At 38.2% G+C, this 24,868-nt stretch overlaps 1 protein-coding gene across 1 annotated transcript; it reads right to left on the bottom strand.

The window, feature by feature from the left end:
• LOC109912872 (TBC1 domain family member 16-like) lies at nucleotides 1–24,866 on the bottom strand (the record flags this gene model as incomplete). The annotated part of the gene is made up of 6 exons (XM_048611107.1): nucleotides 1–287; nucleotides 4,068–4,224; nucleotides 13,125–13,304; nucleotides 15,441–15,627; nucleotides 20,348–20,482; nucleotides 24,739–24,866. Coding segments are annotated over 6 exons (1,074 nt in total), but the record flags the coding sequence as incomplete, so codon positions are not given.
• Nucleotides 24,867–24,868: the final 2 nt, after the last annotated feature.

The raw sequence follows: 24,868 nt of genomic DNA, 5'->3' as shown, positions 1-24,868 counted from the left end.
TCAATATTGAGCTTTCTTTGGAACTGTTTCTTCATCTTCAGCTGCTTCTGATGACACTCGATGGACATTCAGGAGTGGACAATCCTGTGGTCTGTCCAGCAGTTGTCCGCACTGGTCATTGCTTTGGTAATGAGGACTTGAACTTGTCTTTTGGCAAAACAATGTGTTAGTGATGACCAGCTGGTGTTCTGCACATTTGGTGATCAATTCTGCTGGAGTTGCAATTCCCAACACCTTCCTTTCTGATGGGTCCTTTCCAGAGTTGGGCATTCTTTCCAACTCTGGCACTGAAATGTCAAGGATGATAATTTTACCTTCGTTAGGGATGTTGATGAGTTTGGTGAATGGGTGAAGTAAAAGCCTTCTTTGGACTTATCTATGGCATAAAGGGTTGGAACATTGGCACTCACGAATGTTGCCTGCTGGTTCTTTGCAAGTTGCAGACACAGTGTCATGGGGCAATCGTTGATAATAACAGGGAGCTCCAAGAGTCAGTTTTTTAGTTAGTTCTTGATAATAAATCCAATTCCATGGATCCTGGATTGATCCTTGGGGTTTTCCTCTCCAGAAGACGTAACCAGCACCTTCTTCCCACAGCTGCATTCTGCCTGCTCTTTGAGTCACTCGAGGAGCAGCGATTTCAATGTTGAAGCAGCTGAGTTCACAGGCAACAAGGGAAGTTCTTTGTTCCAGATGATTGTTTTGCTCATTATCCAGGTTCTGAAATAGAATTTTATCTTTAGTTTACAAACTGCAGGCAGATAAGCCCATTGGATGTGGCTTTCCAGCTAGGTTTGGTGATGGAAGAGGCTATTTTCAGGCACTTTTTGAGCCGCCTCCCTGTGTAAGATGGGCAGAGTCTATCCTGAAGAGGGCTGCCCAGTTGTGAAGAAAGCTGCAAACTCTCACCTATTCCTATTCCAAGAGCAAAATGATTGAGTCAAACTCCCCTGCCGATGTCCAGATTCGGAGCTAGGGATTTCCAGATCTCTTAATCCTGTCCCTGTCATCTCTCGCTGAACTGTTCCTCCCCTCTGACTGCATCTTTATGAGTGGCCCTGCCTGGAGTCGAGAACTCCAGACAGCATCACTCTCAGGATCAATGAAACACTCAAGCCTTTCCACTGCATCAAGATGGCAATCCATGAAAAGGCCTTCCAAGTGGAACAAGTCAAATTAAGAAACTATCCTCAAAAGCAACTGGGGGCTGTACAAGTTTAAACATCCAGTTAGTAGCTAAGTTGAAAAGCTGCCAAACATATCGGATTCAAATCCCAAAAAATGAGATGTTTACACCTGAATCAACAGCACTGGCCCTGTTTTGAATATCAAGCTAAGGTAAAAGTAAGTGAAAACCTAAAGAACTGCGGATGCTGTAAATCAGGAACAAAAACAAAGTTGCTGGAAAAGCTCAGCAGTCCGGCAGCATCTGTGAAGAAAAAATCAGAGTTAACATTTCGGGTCTGGTGACCCTTCCTCAAAACTGTTCCATAATATACAGTGATTTTTAATTTTGGTTTTACTGTTGCTTAAATAAAAAGTTTGCTTGTGAGAAAATTAGAGTTTTGGCTTGGATGAATTACTCAGCACTGTGAAGGAGCAAAAATATATAGTAAAATTTATTCTGATACAATACATGCATATAATCACATACATTGTTTACATTGAGTATACTAATGTTTGGATAAACAAAAACAAAGAGTCTGATGGCAGCAGTTCTATGCCTTTACACACCCTTGTCAAATCTATTTTAGCTGAGAATAATGCAGGTCAGTTGGACTTGTTTTGAAAACACTGATGACTAATGAAATCAGATGGCAGTATAATTCAGATCAGCTAAATCAGCACTGAAGTGAATCTTTATTCACCAATAGTTAAACAACATTGAAAAAAAACCTCATTTATAAACAATGTATTTCACCTAAATGACCATATCCAGTAACACTGCCATACAAATATTGCAGATAATATACAGATAGAGCAATTGTAAAAACATTGGCTTCAGTTTTTACTGCTGCTGCACTTGGCAGTCTGTAATTTTCCACTCATTGAAATAAATGCAAAACAAATCAAAGGCTGGCAAGCAAAAGTGGAAAACGCAGGCTGCTAAATCACATTGTAAAACAAATACCTACTTAAAAGGCTCTAATTGAATTTTAAGCATAGACACCAGCATTTTGTCAATCTAGGTGGTCATTGGAATATTGTAGTTATGATTACTTCATTTTAACTGAATGAAATTACAAGCAATCCCCATATAAAGCGAATAATATTTTTGAAAGAGTACTGTAGGTCTGAGCACAAAACGATCATGTTTAAATGGGAAGAAATAGTACTATTCACATGCGTTTTTTTTAAGCTTCAGTATACAGAAACAACTTTTGAGGGGGAAGTCTAGTAGAAAGGGTACACACTCTAAATTAGAGATTGGACATATAGAAGCAAAATCAGAAGTGCCAAATAGGCAAAGGTAGGATACGAAAAATCTGGAACTTTTCCGAAAAGGCTGTTGTTTGGTTGAAAAGGATTTGTTGAATATTTGAAAAGACTGGTGTCGATCTTGGTTAGGCAAGGGCCTCAAAGGAAATTAGCAGAACAGGCTCAGGAACTGAATGAACTATTCCTAATAATGTGTTTTTTTTCCAGCACAGACAGTGGGCAGCTGGCAATGTTACTAGCAACTCCTAGGTTCCAGCAGAGCCCAAGTGCAGTTCTGATCAATGCACTCTCAGATTCACTTCTTTGTCTAGACTGCCTGTTAGTCTTTACTCATGACAAGTTCCAATAATTCAGCTGCAATTTGGAAGAACTGTATAGAAAATGTATAAGCATCAACTTGTTCTTATATTACTGCATGAGATGTATTAAGACTACCAATATAGCCAAGTACCTGTTTACTTGGCCAATTTTTTAAATGCATATACTTCTTTTTAGGTTTTTGTCTCCCAGCCCCACTAGTCACTGACCAAAATAATGCTCAATGACTTATTTTCCCGTTTGAGAGGAAGAACCCTCTCAATTGGGTACATTGATACACAAATTTCGTTGACGCCTAAACATTTCACTGATTCCAGTATTGAGAAAAGGTGGTCATAGTCATTTGCATGCAGTGCATTTTTCATTTGTACTTGTGGATAAATATTAAGAATTACACTCGAGTAAAAAAATACACATTTGAAAATTAGGACAGCTTGGTAGTCAGATGCGAATAAGGGACAAATTATTTTAATGTTGCAATCAGTGTGAATATAATAAAATACTAGCTGATCCTACATGCTTCAAAATTAAATCAAAGTAAAGTGAAACTAATATCTTATAAAATAAACAGATGATGTAACTCACAATGCTTTTAATGAGAATATATTTGTTAAACACATTTAATTTCACTTTCTATGCATTGTGAACATCATAGCAAAATGAAATGAGGTTAAGCATCTGCACAGATGGCTTACAGCACTTACATTTACTAAAATGTGATTATTGCAATTTAATAACTGTTACTTTCTCCACTGCATAGAACAGGGTTCTAAACTCACGCAACCTGCCCTGTTTACAATATCTTACACATGTTGTAATAATTTTTTTAAAGAATGAAGCAAGGGACTCAACTCCACTTAAATATCATTATACACAGTTATGAAAAAAACAGAATAAGAGCTCTAGAATAATGTCAAAAATACTCTGTCCATATTGCTGCAATGTCCATGAATGCATTTACAGTTAAGGCAATTAATTCTGTCACAAAATGATTTCAGTGAATGCTGGTTACAAGAGTGAACAAGGCATACCAATAAGGCATTGTTCATATTGTTTGTTTTCTTTGTGCAGAAGGAGGAGGTTGCAAGGAATTTATGTTGTAAAGGAAACTAAATATACAATCCATCATTGCATTAATAATACAGCTGCATCAAGACATTTGAACAACTCCTTAATAGGCCCCTTAATTTTTCACTACCTTTTGTTATATCAAGAGGTATTCTGACATATTTAAACAGTGGGATAAACACATTTGAAAAACATATATGTTCAATCATAACTTATAAAAAAAAACACTTTTTTAAAAAAACTGGTTCCTACCTTCCTTAAAACAATTTCCCCACTCATATGCATGGCCAGGTTGCTGAAATGAAGGAGCATCTGGTCTGTTGCTAACTGCTGTTCAATCACGTCATCCCCATAAATCACAACAATGGCCACACAAACAAACAGGTGAAAGTAGTCAGTCTGCAAGACACATATACAAAATGACTTCACTAACAGACAGAAACCTAAGATACACACTAATCATTCACTATTGTAAGTATCAGAGCTGTAAGGCTGATTGCCAATGCATTGACTTATCAGTAACTAAAATAATACCAATACTTTGCTGTACTTCTTCACAATCACTGGTCACAATATCGTAAACATCCCCCTTTGAAGAATACTTGCCCTTATTCTACTGAATTTGGAAGACGGCATCATGTTAGGCTATGTGCACATCTACAACAAACACAGCAGAAATTTTTCTTCCCCTTCCCCAGAAGAATGGACATCTTTGCTTTCATGCAAGCAGACTTATCAATTGTAGTGATCTTTTTAAGTTTCATTCACGAATGTAAAGTTTCACCTTGAGACAGAAGCCAGTCCTTGCTGGTCAAGCCAGCTTTGAAATGCATTATGTTGTTATTGAGTATATTTCAAATCTCTATTTCCGTGCAATGGATGCAAGTCTAACAACTGACGCAAAAATACAGGAAGTATTAGCAAGTTTACATAGTTATTCATAAAAGTTGCAAAGTATTATTTTGTTCAAGTTCAGAAAAGAGAAATACTCACGATTGTGAAGAACAGGTCAACTAACTACAACTAATACAGACTAGAACAGAAATGAAATTTACATGGGTCCTACTGGTTAGGATTAGTCAGATAAAGTTTACTTCACTGAGGCAAAACATTGATTTTAATCTGCAAATTAATCATGGAACAAAATGTCATCTGTAAAGCTGTATGATATATTTTTGAAAATTGAACCATTAGTATAAATGTTAAACATTTGGAAACAACATTTTTGCCAGGCTGAATATCACTCAAAATCTTGGCTGTTCTCTAGTACATTGAACTGGTATGACATTCCGCTACTTTCCAGAAGCTCAGTAAAGAATTCAGTTACAATTGCTATGGCCTTATTACTGAATTTTGCTTCTTCAGCCAACAATCATGACTGTTGTGAAGGAGTATTCATAGATCACAGAACACCTGCAGTGTGGAAATAGGCCATTCAACCCAACAAGTCCACACCAACCCTCAGGGCATCACACCCAGACCCATCCCCCTAATCTACACATCCCTGAACACTACAGGCAATTTAGCATGACCAATCCACCTAGCCTGCACATTTTTGGACTGTGGGAGAAAACCCAAGCAGACATGGGGAGAATGTGCAAGCTCCACACAGACAGTCACTCGAGGGTGGAATCGAACCTGGGTTCCTGGTGCTTTGAGGCAGCAGTGCTAACCACTGAGCCACCGTGCCGCCCTTGTGGAAGGATGATTTTAAACCCAAAATTCAAAATAATGGCATTGAAAAAACCTTGTGGAAAATATTAAGCTTTTTAACCATCCAGCTGCCACACCTGTACCATGAATAAAAGCCATAAGTAAAATGATGCAATGCGCATAAAAATAGGAAATGAAATTCAATGTTGTGAATGTGTCGTGATACATGATACTTCGAATTAGAATAAGGGATGATATTCAAGAGCTGAGGGATTTGGGAGCTTGTGGGTTACAACTGCTTAATGTTATCATTGGAGGTGGAAGAGGAAATATAAATAAAAGCAAATAGAATACTGAATTAGCAAGAGAGGAGTGGTATTTATAGTTATATTAATGATTAGTTTATATAAAACCTTAATAGAGTAAGGGATAGAGTCCTGCATTCAGATTTGGGCTCCAATACTTTAGGAAAGACCTTAAAACAGTAGAGAGGAAGCAGTACAGATTCATTTGGTGTCCAGTACAAAGTAATGCAAATATCAAAAAGAATCAAATAACTAGGGCTTTTTTAAAACAAAATAAAACAGGTGAGATTATACAGTGATTTGAAAGTATGCTTAAAATATGGAGTCAAGGCATAGGAAACATTAGATAGAGAAAAGTACCAAGTTATTGAGGGGTCTAAACAAGGGAGCCTAAAAACAAAATTGGATACTTTTTCCTGTCTACATTGTATAAGAAAGTAAGAGTTGAAGGAATTTAAGAGCCATTTGTTTGCACAATAAAAAGGGCCTAAGCAGCTAGTGATATTAAAAAGAAGTTCAGCTCTGATTCTTCAAGATACTCATTAAAACATACTACTTTGCGTTTCCTAGTAACTCATAAGGGTCATGTCAAAACAGGTTTAATGACGCTCCTGTGAAATGCTTTTGGACATTCTACAGTATTATCTCTCTTTTCATGCAGCACCCTCAGACTGAGAATTGCTGATATCACTTTAGGACCCCAAGAACTCTCAGCCAATAGGGACAGAAACCACACTGGTGGTGTTATTTTGCACCCCAACCTAGCCAATGTAAACGGAATCCTTCAGTTCTACATTAAAGGCACTCTAGAATTCCAAGCTGTTGACAGCAGTGGGCAAATGTGTACAGTATTAATACAAATAGTATAAACTGGAAAGTTGAAAAATGGTGGAGAAAATGAATGATGTTAGCTGGAAATCAAGGTCTTCAATTGTTCGAAAGATTTGTTCAAATATAAGTCTTTTCAAGCTGACAACCCTACATTTTACACATATTTTAAATGGACATATGCTCCAAGGATGATCATTTGGTAGCCACAAAATAACTGGAATGAAAGAGCTTGATGATTTCTATTAGAAAAACTAAAAGTGACTGATCTGGAGATCCCTGGGGTAAGAAAAAATTATTGTTTGGCCTGTAAACTACTTCAACATGGGCTGAGTAGGAGATGTGCTGCAGACTCTCCTAGTCAGACTAATTCTGAGTTTTGGTTGTGGAGGAAAACAAACAGTTGGTGTTGTTATAGTGGCAGATTCAATATTGGAATAACATGCATATGCTCCTCCAGAATTGCATGGAAGTGTTTATGTTTATACTGGAAACAAGAAGAAAATTCAATGCACAAAGTTGTGTTGTGGACAGACAACAAAGACAGGTGTTATTCTTGTCAGAGAATGTAGAATTCTGACCATTCTTAAAAGCAATATTTAAAACTCAATGCATCCAACATACCGATGAAATAGTGTTATGTTTGTTTTTATTGAAATGGAAATAAAGTAGAAACTATCAAAGACTGGTGACACTGGTGGGAAAACAATTGGTAACAGTTGAAGCATAGTGCAGAATATTAACCAGGAGGGGAGAAATAAACAGGTGCCTCATATTGCATTCAACAGCAATGTTACAATCCAAAGTGATTCTTTCCTGTCATATTGTTCATATTCATTACTGGGGCATCCAATCAACATATTGGACTATTAACAAATTCTAACAGGGAAATAGAGCGCCCCTAGCATATCCAGAGCGCATACCCCTCTTCTGCCATTTCTCCTCCTCATTTTGCCACTTCAGTCATCCAGTCAATTGACTAAGTTTTGTCAATAAATTGTCATGGCCAGTTCCTCTTTTTCAATTTCAGATTGGTGAATCAAAATGGGACGTGATAGCACAATTCATGGAAAAGTTTAGTCCAATGATTAATCTGCCATTCGATTAGTTGAGAATAATAGCCTATTAATGAGTTTGTCAGGAAAGAAAAGAACATTTCATTTTTAAAATGTGTACTATTTCATACCAAATTGTACGTTTTCAGTCAGAGTTGTCTCTATTTTACAGCACCTTTTGAATACTTTATGTTCTTTTTAATTAAAAATAACTACAGATTTACAATCAAGTCTAACATGAAACACTTTGCTTGGTGTTGATACAGTTATTTTGACATTTCAGTCCTGCTTAAGAGACTAAAATTAAAGCTAGCACTGTCTAAAAAGAACAGCAGCCCAAGCAATTGTCTACTTAAGCCAGAGGACAGCACTGACAGAATGAAATGTAATATTATGCATTTTTATCCATAGAATTCACCCTTTTTACTGAACAGTAGCAGAATGGTTGGTTAGTTCAGTTGGCTGGATGGTTGGTTTACAACGTGGAGTGATGCCAACAGTGTAGGTTCAATCCCCTCAGGTTACCATGAAGGACTCTCCTCAATCCCTCCCCTCACCTGAGGTCAGCTGCCCCACAAATTAAACCATCACCAGTCGTTGTCCTTTTCTGTTGAGACAGCAGCCCTATGGTCCTTTGGGGCTATGGCTACTTTACTTTTACCAGGACAAGAAAGCACAGCACAGTTGTTCGCAAACCAATAACAGGAAAGCCACTTCTCATCTGTCAGCCTTCCGCAGTGGAAGAAGAATTGGTGATAGTTGGGGTGAAATATAGTTCATAAAGACTAATGACTGACAAACTAAATTGCTGACCTGTATATATAAACTGAACATTCAAGTCAACCACAACTTAATTTAGTAATAGTCTGGTGGTGTTTCCCTCCAAAGAAGAAAAAAATGATCTGTTTTATTTTGTCAATGCATCCAAAAGTAGTATCACCACCATACTATCCTGACCACACAATGACCAAAGTGGTATTGCTGTTAGCTGTCACACTATAATGTAGTGCAACTTTGTTTAACATGCATAACAGTCATTACTTCAGAAGTGTTAAGTTCAGCAATTTGCAAGAATATAAGAAATATGAGCAGTAGGTCAAATGACCCTTCACATCTCTGCTTTCAAAAAGAGCATGGCTGAGCTTAAGTTATAAATCCACTTTCATGACCAACCTTCATAGCCAATGATTCTCTTGGAGTCTAAACCTCTTATCAATTTCAGTCTTGAATGTACTCAACAACTGACCATCTACAGCGGTCTAAAGTGCAGAATTCAAAATGACTATGGTTCCTTGCTTTTCAACATCTGCTCTGCCAAGCTCTCTCCTGTGTTTTTATTAGATCACCTGTCATTCTTCTAAACCCCAGCCAATTATAGATTCATTCAACTCAATCCTTCTTCATTAGGACAACTCTTTCATTCTATGAATCGGTCTGGTATCTTGGATCCACTATAAGGTAAAGATTTTTTTCCTTAGTTACAGAGACCAAAACTGTGCTAAATACTCAAGGTGTGGTCCCATTGAAACTTTATAGAACTGCAGCATGATTTCATTAGTCCAATTTTCTGCAAGAAATGGCAACACACAATTTTTCTTTTCAATTGTTCGCTGTACTTGCATTTCAATACCTTTCTGTGTTTATTGTACAAGGACATGAACTCCAACATTTAGTTCAGATAGTTCTGAAGTAAAATACCGTAGAGATACTGGAAATCTGAAATAGGACAGAAATGCTAGAAATACTCAGCAGTTCAGGCAGAGAGAGAAAGTTCACATTTCAGGTTGACGTGACCTTACATCAGAAATAAATGTAACAGATTTTGAGCTTTGGAATGGATGGTAGAAATAGCAAAAGACAAGGTCTGTGACAGGATGGAGGAGAAGAGACATTAAGTGGTAAAGATTATAGTTTCTCACCATTGAAAAATTTCTGCTTTTCCGTTTTTCCTCTCAAAGTGAATAACAGTACATTTCCCCAAATGTACTCCATCTGCCACCAAGTTACTCAATAATCTAATCAATGTAGATTCCTTTGCAAATTTCTTTGTATATTCTTCACAGTTTATTTTCCCATCTAGCTTTGTTTCAGCAGCAAACCTGGATACATTGTATTTGGTCCCTCTCTGCAAGTCATTAACGCAGATTTGAAACAGTTGATGCCCGTCACTGATTTGTACAGCAACACACTACGGGCTGAAAATGAACTCTGCATTCCTACTCTCTGCTTTCAATCCTTAACCAATTATCTATCCATGCTAACATATTATTTTTAAACCCAGGAGGTCTTTCCTGTGCAACTCCCATTTGTGTGACACCTTAGTGAATACCGGAGGAATTGAATAGGTACTTTGCATCAGTTTTCACAGTGGAAGACATGAGCAGCAAATTTCAACAGAGTCAGAGGCAGAGGTCAGTATCATGGCTATCACTAAGGAGAAAGATCTGAAGGTGGATAAATTACTTGGAACAGGTGCTCTGATGGACATAATGGAGGAGATTATAGAGGCATTGGTAGTGATCTTTCAGGAATCACTGGGGTCAGGAAGGGCTCCAGAGGACCAGAAAATGGCTAATGTAACAGCTGGCAGAAGACAGGAAATTTTAGGTCAGTTAGCCTGGCCTCGGCACTGGTAAGATTTTACAGTCCACAATCAAGGATGAGATTGCAGAGTATTTGCATGGTAAAACAGGGCTTAATCAGCATGGCTTCGTCACAGGGAGGTTATGCCTGACAAATCTGTTGTAATTCTTACAGGCGGTTACAAGCAAGTTAGACAAAGGAGAGCCAGTGGATGTGATTTAATTAGATTTCCAGGAGGCCTTTGACAAAGTGCTGCACAGGAGGCTGCTGAATAAGATAAGAGCTCATGGTGTTAGGGGCAAGGTACTGGCAATGGATAGAGGATTGGCTAACTGGCAGGTGGCAGACAGTAGGGACAAAGGCGTCTTTTTCAGGATGGCAGCCAGTGACTAGTGGAGTTAAGCAGGGGTCTGTGTTAGGACCACAACTATTCACACTTTACATTAATGATCTGGACAAAGGAACTGAGGGCATTGTGGCAAAGTTTGCTGATGACACAAAGATAGGTCTAGGGGCACGCAGTGTTAAGAAAGCGGGGAACTGCAGAAGGACTTAGACAAGCTAGGAGATGGGACAAAATTGGCGCATGGAATTCAAATGTGTGACGTAATGCTCTTTGGTAGGAAGAATAGAGATGTAGACTATTTTCTAAATGAGGAAAGGCTTCTGAAATCTGAAGCTCAAAGGTACTTGGGAGTCTAAATTTAGCATTCTCTTATGGTTAACATGCAGGTTCATTTGGCAGTTAGGAAGGCAAATGCAATGTTAGCATTCATTTCAAGAAGGCTAGAATACTAGAGCAAAATGCACTGCTGAGGCTGTATAAAGTTCTGGCCAGACTGTATTTGGAATATTATAAGCAGTTTTGGGCCCCGTATCTAAGGAAGGATGTGCTGGCATTGGAGGGGGTCCTCAGGAGGTTTACAAGAATGATCCTGGGGATGAAGGGCTTGTCATATGAGAAGCAGCTGAGGACTCTGCGTCTGTACTCAATGAGGGTAGATCTGATTGAAACTTACAGTATTCTGAGAGGCCTGGATAGAGGGACATGGAGAAGATGTTTCCACTAGTAGGAGAGATTGGGACCTGACAGCACAGCCTCAGAGTGAAGGGTCAACACTTTAGAACTGAGATGAAGAGAAATTTCTTCAGTGAGGGAGTGTTTAATCTGTGGAACTCATTGCTACACAGGGTTGTGGAGACCAAGTGGTTGAGTGTGTTTAAGACAGAAATAGATAGGTTCCTGATTTGTAAAGGGATCAAAGGTTACAGGATGAAGGCAGGAGAAAGCGGTTCAGAAACATATCAGCCATGATCAAATGATGGAGCAGACTCAATGGGCCGAATGGCCTAATTCGGCTCCCTATGCCTTATGGTTTTTTGAAAATACAAATACACTACACCCACTGGCTCCCCTTTAGCACCCCAATAGTGACATCCTCAAAATGTTATGACAGATTTTTCACATACAATCTCCTTATGATAACAGATGGCTCTGTCTAAACATATTATAATTTTCTGACTGTCCTGTTACTACCTCCTGAATAATGGATTTCAGCCATCTCCTACTCATGTCAGCTAACTGATTTATCGTTAACTGTTTTTTTCCGTCCGTTTATTGTACAATAGTTCTACATTTTCTACTTAAAAATCTACTTCTTACTTTTTCTCATTACCTTTAGAAAAGGTAAATTCATTTTACCTGTATTTTCCTTACTGCACTTAATACAACTATGAAACAAGCATCATTGCAACATAAATGCCAAAGCAATTAAAATGTTGAACTTTATCCATAAATCATTACATGGTGGCAGAAGTCAAGCTATTCAAAACTCTGGTTAAACAACAGCTTGAATACTACTCCCAAGATTTTTCAGAATTTCAAGCTTGAAAAGCACAGAGAACCATGAATTAGGCCCAAGCTTCAACTGTGCAATTAGGAGTAATGAAAAATCTTGGCCCTCTTAACCTTAAAAAAAAGTGTCTGAAAGATTACCTCTTGAGGTATTTAAGACAGTAAACAGCCGAGAAAGGATAGATTAAGAACATTTGATAGATTAAGAACATTAAATTTAATTATAACTGTAGGATAGTAGGGCACAGGTTTAATCTAGGCAAACATAAGTCTCATGTCAGGAGATTTTTCATCACACAGACCATTCATACATAGAATGAATTCCTTGGTAGGACGAGATAAGCTATTGCTGGGTGGTGTCATTTGCACAAAGGAGTGAAGATGGCTGAATGGTCTCCCATACTTACCTATAGATGTGGAGGAAATGCTTCCCTTTGTGGGACAATCTAGAATGAGAGAGTTTATAATTATAGTTTTAGGCTACAGGGTGGCAGATTTAAATAGAGATAAGGAGGAATTACTTCTCTCAAAGGGTTGTGAATCTATGGAATTCAGTTCCCCAGAGTATAGTGGATGCCAGGACACTGAACAAATTTGAGGAGAAGATAGACAGGTTTTTAATCAGAAACAGATGAGAGCGTTCTGGGCACCAGGCAGGAAAGTGGATTTGAAGCCAAGATAAGATCAACCATAATCATATTAAATGGTGGAGCAGTCTTGAGGTGCTGACTTGCCTACTTCTGCACCTAGTTCTCATGTTCTGTCCAATGATCCCCTCAAGTGATGATATATTTTAGCTTTGGACTTGCATGTAGAAGCAAGAAAAAACTATTATATGTAGTACTGACATGATGCTGCTAACTATAATTATACAACTGAAAGAGTCCAAGTCAATTATTGAGGGAAATTATGTTCAAATGGACTGGTTTAAAAATAAGGCTGCTGTAAGTGCGTTACTCCTACAATCAGTATTTATCAGAGTCCACAGGACTTAAAAAGCCTAAAGGAGCAAACCCTAACCTGGTAATGAGCCCAACATGCCTCCCAAATGCGAAGTGCCTCTGCTTCAGGAAACTCGCGTTTAAAACAGAGAAGAATCCATCGATGGCAGAACAGCATCTGGAGCCCATCCTCACCCAGGTTCACCAAGTGCTGGTAAAAACGGGGGTGCATCAATCTCAGTAACTCTCTTAGGTATAGCTTTAAAAGACAAATATACAGACATTACATTTTTTAAAAATATCTAACCACATGCACACAAATATGTAATTAACTGCAAGGGGTTCTTAAAAATATGAGATCATCCGAAGTTCCTACAAAAGGGTTAAAGAACAGTGCATGCATATAATTCAAGAAAAGTAGTCCTAAAAATCTTATCGCATTTATAATTAACAATCTAACAATTACACCCCATTTACAATGCATGTTGCAATAAGGTACGACGTACCCAACTTGCCACCCATGGGCCACATATAGCTCGCTACGCAGTTCATATGGCCCAACATCTGTTTTAATTTAAAGCTCATTCATAGATTTTGCTACTTGTCCAATCAGAAGCCTTTCTCTCCTGTGCGTGCTGCCACAGGTTTACTGGTGACCTATCAGCAGCAAATGCAGAAGAAACTGGTCTATGATTGCAGAACCAGTGAGCAAACTAAGGTCTGGACCTGAGGCAGTGAGTGTGCGAGGGTGGCTCTGGGACTAGAAGGCTTCCTACTTTCATTTTGGATCTCTAACATCCATAGTATTTTACAGCAGGAAAGGTTCAGGATCTGAGGCTGAGAAGGGGGCTGATCATCTGGATCATCCCTTCTCTGGACACATTCTTAAAGCAGTCACTCAGGGACAGGTCATGACAGATTGAGTCCTGCCATGTTTTTTGTGTAAAGGGGGATGTTCTTGGTTAAAAATTGGTGGATTTGATTGAAGGTCAGTTTCTTGTTCGGGGAAATCAGAAGTAGTTTGGGGTCCAGATCAGCTACAGAAGCTCCTCTTGGTTGGTCAGGGACAGACAGCCCAGGTTGCCACAGCTGAAAGCCACAGGTGAGTTGGGCAGCAGCTGCTTCTGGCTGCTATAGAAATGTAGTGGGAAAAGGGTTGGGCTCTGCTGTGCAGGTAGGTCATGGGGAGCTTTTCGCCCTGTTGAGCTACAGTTAAGGATTGGTTGCTTCTGGTTATCCATTCACAGGTAAACGGCCTGGTAGTACACATTGAAGTTTTCGCAACAGACTGCTATCTCAGTGATCTGCAGTGTTGCCTTGGCACAGAGCTGAGGTTGCAATGCATTTTTAACAACTTTGCTGCTCATGGTCATACAGGTCCCTGACAAGATTTGCTATTCTCTTAAAAATAAATTCTGGTTAATTTTGGAAGCACAAAACGCCATGAATTATTTTGTTAAAGTTACTAATGGGCAAAGTAAGAGAGTGAGAGGAGTGAGAAAGAGGAGGGAAGGGGTATAGAGACAGGGAAGGGAATGAGGAAAAGAGAGAAATGGGTAAAAGATATAGAGGGAAAGAGATAAGAGTGTGAGAGAAGAAAAAAGGAGAGTGAAAGCAGGCCGAAGAGAGGAGAAAATCCTTGGTTGAAAGTCAACCCGCAATTTTGAGAGAATTCTGGAAAGACCAGCTCCGAATGTGCCCCACCAGAGATGAGACAAGGTCAACATTAGTTAAAAGTAACTCCATAGCTCAGTCTCAGTTGTCACTTTCTTCCGTGGTGATCATCAACTGGGGCTGATTCTTTTTCTCTGTCTAGCTCTGCTTCTTAACCAACACAAAACATTGGCTTTATCCACCCCCGCCAACTCCAGACCACAAAAAAAATTAACATATGACCACACTCATGCAAAAAGTGTGACTACTGCAGTAGGGCAGCTGGAGCTCTAAATTAGCTCTGCTTATTTACTGCACAAAGGATTCAGAGCCCCAATGTCAACATTGGAATAACAATGAAGGGGAGTGATTTATTTCTAATCTTTGAAATTTCTAAACTACTCACATGGAACTACAAAGTTAAATTTCAGTGACAATATCTATTTAGCTGTTCAAGTGAATTCTGTTCCAAATAGCTAAAACTAATTGTAAGTTCCTATTGTAGATCATAAAAACTCCTTGAAATACTAGAGATAAAATACTAATCAAAAAGAAAAGCAATATTTCATGAAGCTTGACTTGTTCCTAAGTAATCTGCATTAGAAAGGATTTTCAATCATGCTAATTGTGCTGCAAAGATTTTGAAGAGTCACATTACAATGAAACATTCTCCAAAAATTAATTTGGTTCCCTTCAAATCATTTTCAGCTAAAATATTTTTCTCAGCTAACTTGATTCTTACCAGTTGTCTTTCCATATCATCATCACGTGGTGAGCTGATGAAAATTGTATTCTGCATTAGTCCAACAAAACACCAAAAAGTGTCGGACTCGTCCCTGACTTCTGACAAGATTGGAGCCACCAGATCTGACATTCCTTGAGAATACCCTATCTCAGGGTTATAAACTGCATAGTTCAGCAAAATATTTCTGTGAAAATATTCAAATAAAATATGCATGAGTGCCATATTTTGGGAATTCTGTTTCTTTTAATTCACGAAGAATTTTGGGATTCAACGATCCTTCAGTGTTGTGAATTTTCACAATTTATAGAAAATGACATAAGCTGTAGATATTTGGATTGTAAAGCCAGACACGGAAACTGTTACCCATACAAAACAGGAGAACTGTTAAATAAACATAGGCACTCCCAAACATGCCATGAATTGGACTGGCCCTTTCTAGTGAATTTTGTATGAAGCTGGTTTCAATGTGTGAGTAAACGCAATAGTAGTGGATACTGTTGGGGAGCGTGGGGGCAGCAGGGGAGGAAAAAGACTGTGAGAGCTTTAGTGATGAGGGACTCAATTGCAAGGGTAACTAACAGGCAGTTCTATGGCAGCAAAAGAGACTCGCAAATTGTATACTGCCTCCCTGGTGTCAGGATCAGGGATGTCACAGAGCAGCTGCAGGGCTTTCTGAAGGGGAGGGTGAACAGCCAGAAGCAGTGAAACATGGGTTTAAAAAAAAAGTCCTGTGACAGAAATTTAAGAGTTAGTTAGTAGATTAAGGAGGAAGATTATTTTAATCTCTGGTTACTTCCAGTACCACACACTACAGAGTATAGGAATAGAAAGCTAAGTAAGATGAACGTGCGGCTAAAGGGATGGTGTAGGAGGAAGGGCTTTAGGTTTTTGGATTATTGGGACAACTTCTGGGATAGGTGGGACTTGTACAAGCTAGTCAAATTGCACCTGAGCTGGAATATATGCAATATGCTTGTTGGTAGGTTTGCTCATGCTGTTGGGGAGATTTTAAACTGATTTGGCAGAGAAAACCAGCAGGATAAAAGGACATAGAAGTTTAGAAAGCTAAATTCTATATATTTTAATGCAAGAAGCTTGACTGGTAAGGCAGATGAACTTACAGCATTGATCAGCAAATGGAAATATGATATTGTTGCAAGTGCTGAGACATAGTTGAAGGAAGGACAGGACTGGCAGCTCAACATTCCAGGGTATAGAAGTTTCAGGCATGATAGGCAGAGAAGTAAGAGAGGTGGGAGCATTGCACTATGGAGAAAGGAAACTATCTCTGCAGAAATAAGGGAGGATGTCCTAGAAGAGTCTTCATATGAGGCAATCTGGGTAGAGTTCAGAAATAAAAGAGGGGCGTTTATCTTGCTGGGATTACACAAAAGGCTTCCCAACAGTCAGAGGGAGATAAAGGAGCAGATATGTAGGCAAATCACAAAGGTAAGAGAGAAACAAGACTATTGTTATGAGTGAATTCAACTTTGTTAATCAACTGGGATTGTCTCAGTGCGGAAAGATTAGAAGGGGTGGAATTTTTAAAGTGCGTTCAGGAGAGCTTTTTGTGCCAGTATGCTGATAGTCCTGCTACAGTTGAGACAGTGTTAGACCTAATCTGAGGGAATGAAGCTGTTTAAGTGGTTGGAGTTTCAGTGGGCAAGAATTTTGAGGATAGTGATCATAACTCAGTAATTTTCAACGTCATTATGGAAAGGGACAAGGATAGTGCAAGGTTAATTGTCTAAATTGAGGGAAGGTCAATTTCAATGTCATTAGATATAATCTGGCAAACATAGGCTGGGAGAATCCGAGAATCCGAGCTGCTTGCAGGTAAGTTTACTTTTGGTAAATGGATACTTTTATAAGTAGCATAGTGATAATTCAGGACCAGCATGTTCTGTAAGAGTGAAGGGCAAGAGCAGCAAGTCCAGGGAACTCTGGATCTCAAGGGATAACGAGAGCTTGATGAAGAGAAAGGACGCATATGTCTGATTCAACACATTAAAAGTGGGGAGGCCCTTCAAAAGTATAGAGAATGTAGGAGGTTTCTTATAAAGGAAATTAGGAGAACAAACGGGGCCACAAACTATCTTTAGCAGAAAACCTCAAGGCTTTTTTTTCCATAAAAGTATAGTCAGAGTAAAAAAACACCAGGGATAGAGCGAGACCTATTAGAGACTAATGGGGAACCTGCTCATGGAGCAAGGACACGGGTGAGGTCTGAAATGAATACTTCTCATCTGTATTCACAGAGGAGAAAGACGTTGTAGCTGGGGATATCATTTGGGTTGGTGAGGTTCTAGAATAAGTTAAAATTGTTTTAGTGGGCATACAGCTGCATAAATCCCCAGGGCCAGATGAGATGTATCACAGGTTGTTATGGGAAGCAACAGAGAAGATTGCGCGGGGGCCTGGCAGATATATTTAATACTTTGTTGATGCAAAGCGAAGCGCCAGATGATTGCAGGATAGCTAATGTGGTTTCTTTGTTCAAGAAGGCAGCAGGGATAAGCATGTTAGTCTGACAAGAGTGGTAGGGAAATTATTGGAAAATATTCTGAAGGACAGGAGTAATCAATAATTAAAAAGGCAGGGATTGATCAGGGATCGTTAGCATGTATTTGTTAGAAGGAGATTCTATCAGACTAATTTAGTTGAGTTTTTTGAAAAAGTGACTAAATATATTGACGAGGGTAGTGCAGTTCATGTGGTTTACATGGACTTACATTTGACAAGGTCCCACATGGATGGCTGGTTCGAAAAATGCATGGGATCCAAGGTAACTTGGAAAACTGGATCTAAAATTGGCTTAGTAATAGGAGGTAAAGTGTGATGATGGAGGGTTCTTTTTGTAATTGGAAGCCTGTATTGACCATTGTTGTTTGTAATGGCTTAGATGTGAATATAGAAGGTATAATTAGTAAGTTTGAACCTGACAGGAAAATTGGGAGTGTTAGTGACAGTGAGGAGGAACGTCTCTGGCTACAGTCTGATATTGATCAACTGGTAAATTTGGCAGAGCAACGGCATATAGAATTTAATCCTGATATGTATGAGGTAATGCACTTTAGGAGATCAAATAAGAGAAGGGTATACACAATGGGTCCCTTGGGAGTATTGAGGAACAAAGGGACTTTGTTGTACAAGTCTATAGATGGCTGAAGGTGTCAGCGCAGGTAGACAATGTAGCCAAGAAAGCACACAGGATGCTTGCCTTCATTAGCCAGACCGCAGAATATAGGAGCAAGGAACTCTTGTCACAACTTTTTAAAACATCAGTTAGGCCACAGATAGACCAGAACTGCATATAGTATTCTATCCGAAGGACTGGAGATGCTGCAGAGGATGCATTGGGATGTTGCCTGGGAAGAAAAGTCTCAGTTATGAGGAAAGGTTGGATAGGCTGGGTTATTTTTAGTTGGAGCAGAAGAGACTGAAGGAGGATCTGACTGAGGTATACAAAATTATGTGAGGCATAGACAGGGTAGATCATGAGAATCTCTTCCCCATGGCAGATGTGTATAATTCTAGAGGGCACAAGTTTAAGGTGAGGAGCAAGTGGTTTAGAGGAGATCTAAGAAATTTATTTTTCACTCACAGAATGGTAAATATATGGAATGGACTGCCTAAGAAGGTGGTGGAGGCAGATAACTTGCAACAATTAAGAAGCATCTGGATGAGAACTTAAAATGCCGGGACACAGCCCGCAATGGACCAACTACAGATAAGTGAGATTAGTTAGTTTGGTGTTTGTTGGTTGGCACAGAAATGGTGGCCCAAAGAGTCTGTTTCTATGCTGTATGACTCTATGACTAAATGTAATTGGCAGCTTTCTGGTCAGTCTCAAATTTGGGAAATTGACAAAAAGTCAACTAATTATAGGTAGAAACAAAAAAGAAGAGACCCACATATTGAGGGATCAGGACCAGAAATTGCTGTGAAGTCAGCTGGGTTCATGAAAATGAACGCAGCAAAGATGGGAGACTGAGTAAATGCTATGAGAAGATTATAGTGTGCAGGGTTAGCTAGAAATTACTTCAAGTCAAGCAAGGTGACTGATTATGAGGCCTAGCATATCAATTCCTTGCATTATTATGGAAATACAAGTGTAATGATTGAAATAAGGAATCCGATCATAATCTTTGCCGCTGTATGTTCCCATGCTGTGAAATAAAGCAGCTGACTGATTCATATCTGAGTAAGTACTTGTTCATTTTGCTTTAGGAAAAAATGAAAAATCTATGCAAGAAGACATGTCATTTCTTTGTACCTTTTGCAACTATAATAACTTTAATTACTGAGCAAAACAGTCATGGTCTGAAAAATGTCCAGGCTCAGACTGCTTATGGATGTGTTGGGAGCCTTTTTACCTAAAACAACATTTAAGACAAAAACTTGATCTTAATATTGCAATTCAATTTTTTGGAATGTATCGTGGTTATTTGCACAATTTCAATGTAGTTTCTGCATTACCTAAATCATTTCCTGTGCAAAACATTTACAGTCACCTCTACGCTAGAAATTTACCTCCGTGAATCAATGAAGAATTATCAATTGTCAGCCCACCCTTCATTTGCCAAGGATAGAAAGGAGAGACTTGCATTGACATAGTTCATCAGATTTTTGAGAACTATCATATTATAGACTGAATTACTTCAAAATTTGGTCAATGTAATGTAGATAAACACAGCGCAAACATCAATTTTCACATTTGATGCAAATAATGCAAAGTAGAGTTCTCTGCTGGTTCAAAGATGTTGAAAATTGGAAGCTGTTGAACTGAATAGTGCAGAGTATTGTTTGCTAAGCACTTTTAAATTTAAGTAGAGTCAGGTTGCCACTTTGAGAAGATGTCTTCAAAACTAACCACTCTACATAGTCACACACTACAACCTTACCTCATAGCTTCCACATTGGGGTTGTTTTCCCCTTTGAAGAACTGTTTGGATCGATCAGTCCGAACAACATCTTTATCAACAGTGAATTGAATTTTTCGCCAAAATTCTTCTTGTTCCTCTGAAGTCATAGATAATCTGAGAAAACAAAAGAACGGCTTAAGCCTCAATTCCTGACATTCACAAAGACCACTCCCTTTTCCTGCTGAGTTTATTTTACATAAGCGATCCCACTACAGCTTGTTGCCAGGTGTCTTTTATCTCTGCCTTCCTTTAGATATGGTGTAATGACAGACGTAAGTGAACTTATCACAATCATGATTGTGCTTGAATTAAAATATCAAAAATAAACAAAGTAATTTCTTAAATATACTTTGAGCTTAAACAATACCAATGATATATTTTGATAATATTAGCTGTAGCATGGTGAATGAGCATAAATATTAAAACGCAAATTGCTTCTAACTGGACCCAAATGAACCATCATGAAACAACTTACAAATAAAATATCATTTCCCTTCAGTCAGGTTTCACGATTTGACTTTTTTTTAAAGATGACAACGGACAACATTATTTCACATAAATGAGGCACGCACGCTACAGTACTAGACATTTCCTCAGTTCAGTTATATCATAAGATATCCATTAAAAAGTCACCGTCAAAATGAACAAAAAATACAGTTGGCACATATATATTTAAAGGCACACTTGGGAAACCTGCTTCAATGTTTCTGTTCAGACTGTAGTTAGTCACTCGTAATGCCAAAGTTATAACAGCAGTACTTACGTTGTGTTTTTTCCCTTTTTTTGCTCCCCCATTTTAATCTAATCATCTTTATTGATAGACACTCTGATTCCTGTCAAGACTGGGACTTATGAGTAGATTGTGTTGACATGCTTTTCATTTTCCTTTAGAAATTGAACAATCTTATCTCTATTTATTACTCTGTGTAATGGCTCAACAGAGGCTGTATCTCAAATTAACTACAGATGAAAGACTTACTACACTTTTTTTTGAAACTTGAGAAGATTGTATTGAATAAAAGAGGATAAACACTGTACATAGAAGAATTAATAACTAACAGCCAGTTCCAAAGATATGTACAATAGCAAGCTGTGAAACAAAAAGGCGTGAAATAAAATTTACTGGTAACGTGAACCTGAGGCTCCACTAACTAATAATATCCAAATCACTCACTGACCTTCTCTAAAGAACTTGAGGGGTAATTTGTCTATGCTCCTGTTGCAAAATGAGTTAATAATGAATCAGCAGCCTGTTTTATTACAACATTCCATATTCTCTTTTCTTCTGAAGTCATTCACCATCATCATACTCCTGCTGATAAGCTAAACCTGCCATTGATATTTAAGACTCATAGTTAGAAGTGGAAGTACTCTTTTAAATAATGTGATCATTGTAAATGACTATCAATCCACATTTTTATTGTTGAAATTAACTCTTAAGCGTGATGCTTCATTCTTCTGAGTTTTGAATTTCTGTGGGAGATCAAATAACATTAGCATCATTTTTTAAATACTTTTGCTTTTTGTGGCTTTGCCGGTCTGTCCCTTTTTTGCTTTCCCTCTTTTTATACTTGATTGTACACAGAATTAACCCTGCTGGTCACACCTGTGTTTATTTCCTAATCTTGAAAGCTGGCTGGCTACAGGAACATCCTGTTGGTTATCCTGCTTGCTCAAATTCCATATTACTTACTTACTATGGCAAGATTTCATATTTCACAACATTAAAGACATTTTTTAAAAACAGTGTAGTCTGCAAGAGTCAGTCTAACAAATGGCAGAAGCTGTCTGAGCTACAGAATATTTGAGCCTAATGTAAGTATTCCCTTTTCTTCACATCCCAGCAACTTATTTATTTGCAGTTGAAATCCCTGATTACAACTATTTACTCATTTCCTGCAATTTGTTACATAATTCTCTCTGCATTTCCTTTCCATCATTTCTAATATATGATAATGGTGTGATGAACCTTTTCTATCCTTTATTTCAATCTATCTATATTTTGTTTGTGTGTCCTTTCTAAGACTTTTGTTATTATGCAAATGTTATTTCCGATTAAGACAGCTAACCTATCACTCCCTTTTTAAAAAATATTTGCTAAAGACATTGTAATATACATTATTTAACACATAATCCTGTCCATTCTGCCACTATGTTGCTGTTAATAGCCCCTAATTATTTCCTCTCCAATTCCTCTATTTGGGTGCTGACAATTTATATATAATACACCTTTTTCTTATATTTAGGTTGCAAATACATCCACCTGAACTTTCCCTTCAACTAACTCAATTCCTTTACGGCAGTTCTATTTATCCTTTGTTACAATCATAAAATGCTGGAAGCTGTTATTGAAGAAGTTGTATTGGGCACAATAAGTTTAAGGTAATTAAATAGGGTCAACATGGCTTTGTGTAAAGGAAATCCTTTGACCAATCTATTAGAGCTCTTTGAGAAAGTAACATATGCTGGGGAATGGGTGGATGGACCACACTTAGATTTTCAGAAGGGATTTGGTAAAGTGCCACATCAAACGGTTACAGTGGAAAATAAAAGTTTATGGTGTGAGGCGTAGCATCTTGGCATGTACAGAACAGTAGCTGGCTAACAGTAAACAGGCAGTATGCAAAAATGGATCTTTTGACAAGGTATAACAAGTGGTGTGCCATAGGCATCAGTGCTGGGATTGTAAATTGTTTACAATTTATAGAAGTGACTTGGATAAAGGACAAAAGGTTTGCCTGCCCAATTTGCTGATGACACAAAAGGTAAGTAAGAAAGCAAGCTGTGAATAGGTCATTAGGATGTAAAAAGATAGGTGAATTGGCAAGGATTTGGCAAATGGAATATAATGTAGGAAGATGTGTAATTTTCCATTTTATTGAGGAAGAATAAAAAAAAATCCAAAAGTTTGAGAGATTGCAAGCTCTGAGACACAACGTGACTTGGTTGTTCTTGTGCATGATCTTAACAGGCTAGAATATGGATACGGCAGGTAAATAAGAAAGATAATAAAAACTTATCATTTATTGAGAAAAGATATGAATGGAGAAGTCGGGTAATTATGTTTCAGTTGTACAAGGCACTGATGAGAGCCCAACTGGAAATTGGACCCCATGTGTAAAACACTGTTCACCTTTTTTAAGGAAGGATGCAAATGTGTTGGAAGCAGTTCAGAAGTTTATAGAATTAACACCTGGAAAGGCATGGCTTGTATCAATTGGAGTATAGAAGAGTAAGAGGCAACTTGATTGAATAAAAAAAACCTAGGAATCCTGACAAGGAAGGTGTGGAGAGGGTGATTCCTCTTACGGAAGAATCTAGCTTTAAATAGTGAACCCCAGTTCTAAAGATTTACCCATTTAAGACAGAGATAAGAATATTTTTCTCCTCGCAGTGAGTCAGGAGTCTTTGGTAGCCTTTACCTGAAAAGCAGTGGAAGCAGAATCACTGAATACTTTTAACGTTGAGTTGGATAGATTATTGGTAATTGGGGTAGGCAGGATGTGGATTTCAGGTTATAATCAGATGAGTCATTAACTTATTAAAATGCAAGAGCAGGTTGGAAGGGCTGAATAGCCTTCTGCCATTCCTTGTTTGTATATTTACTGCAGAGCATTTTGTATAGACTGTCAAATTATACAAGCTTCTTTTGGTCCTGGTATTAAATTTTAAAAAGAAAACATGCATGCATAAATGCTTTTTAGGACTTCAGGATATCTCCAAGTGTTTCAGAGTCAAATAAAGTACTTTTGAAGTGAAGTCGCAGTTGTATTGTCAGACCACAGCAACCAAATTGATCACATCAAGCTTCCACAAAAAGTAACATGATAATAAGCAGATAATCCATTCTTGTGACAGATCGAAGAATAAATATTATCCAGAAAAACAAAGAAAAATGCACTGCTTTTCTTTGAAATATGTCTTTTTTATTAGCCAAAACCCTTTAGGGAAAGAAAACTGTGACTGCAAAACCATAATAATGAGGTTGGCTCTTAGCCACTTTTTGAAAGGGTCTAGCAAGTTACTCAGTTGTACCAAAACTGTTACAAGTAACTTTAATCTACATAAAATGCGGTGTTTCAGGCTGGTGATTCACGATAATGTTATCAAGTTTAATTAAGGATGGATAATCACTTGCTAGTGATTCCCATATCAAACATATGAAGAAAAACATCTTGAGAGGGGCGTGGCCTTGGTTTATCATCTTCAAGAGTGCAGCACACTCCCAGTACTGCAGGAAGGTTTTAAAGTTTGTAAATATCAGGTTATTTCTCAACTGATCATCAAGTAGTCAACAGTAAATACTTCCTGTGTTCTGAGGAAATGCTCAAGAATCCAGTACTGGCCTATGGATATCAATTACAAATTACCTTTTATTCTGAATTTCTTCATACTCTGTACGTTTCTGAATCCGCAGAGATTCTCTTTCTTCTGATGTCGATTCACAACTATAAAATTGTAACAGAAATGGCCAGACTTCTCCACGAATTGTAGGATCAA

Source organism: Rhincodon typus, chromosome 23 (genome assembly GCF_021869965.1).
Source record: "Rhincodon typus isolate 14 chromosome 23, sRhiTyp1.1, whole genome shotgun sequence".
Classification (NCBI taxonomy): domain Eukaryota; kingdom Metazoa; phylum Chordata; class Chondrichthyes; order Orectolobiformes; family Rhincodontidae; genus Rhincodon; species Rhincodon typus.
This window is presented reverse-complemented; position numbering and strand designations above follow the sequence as displayed.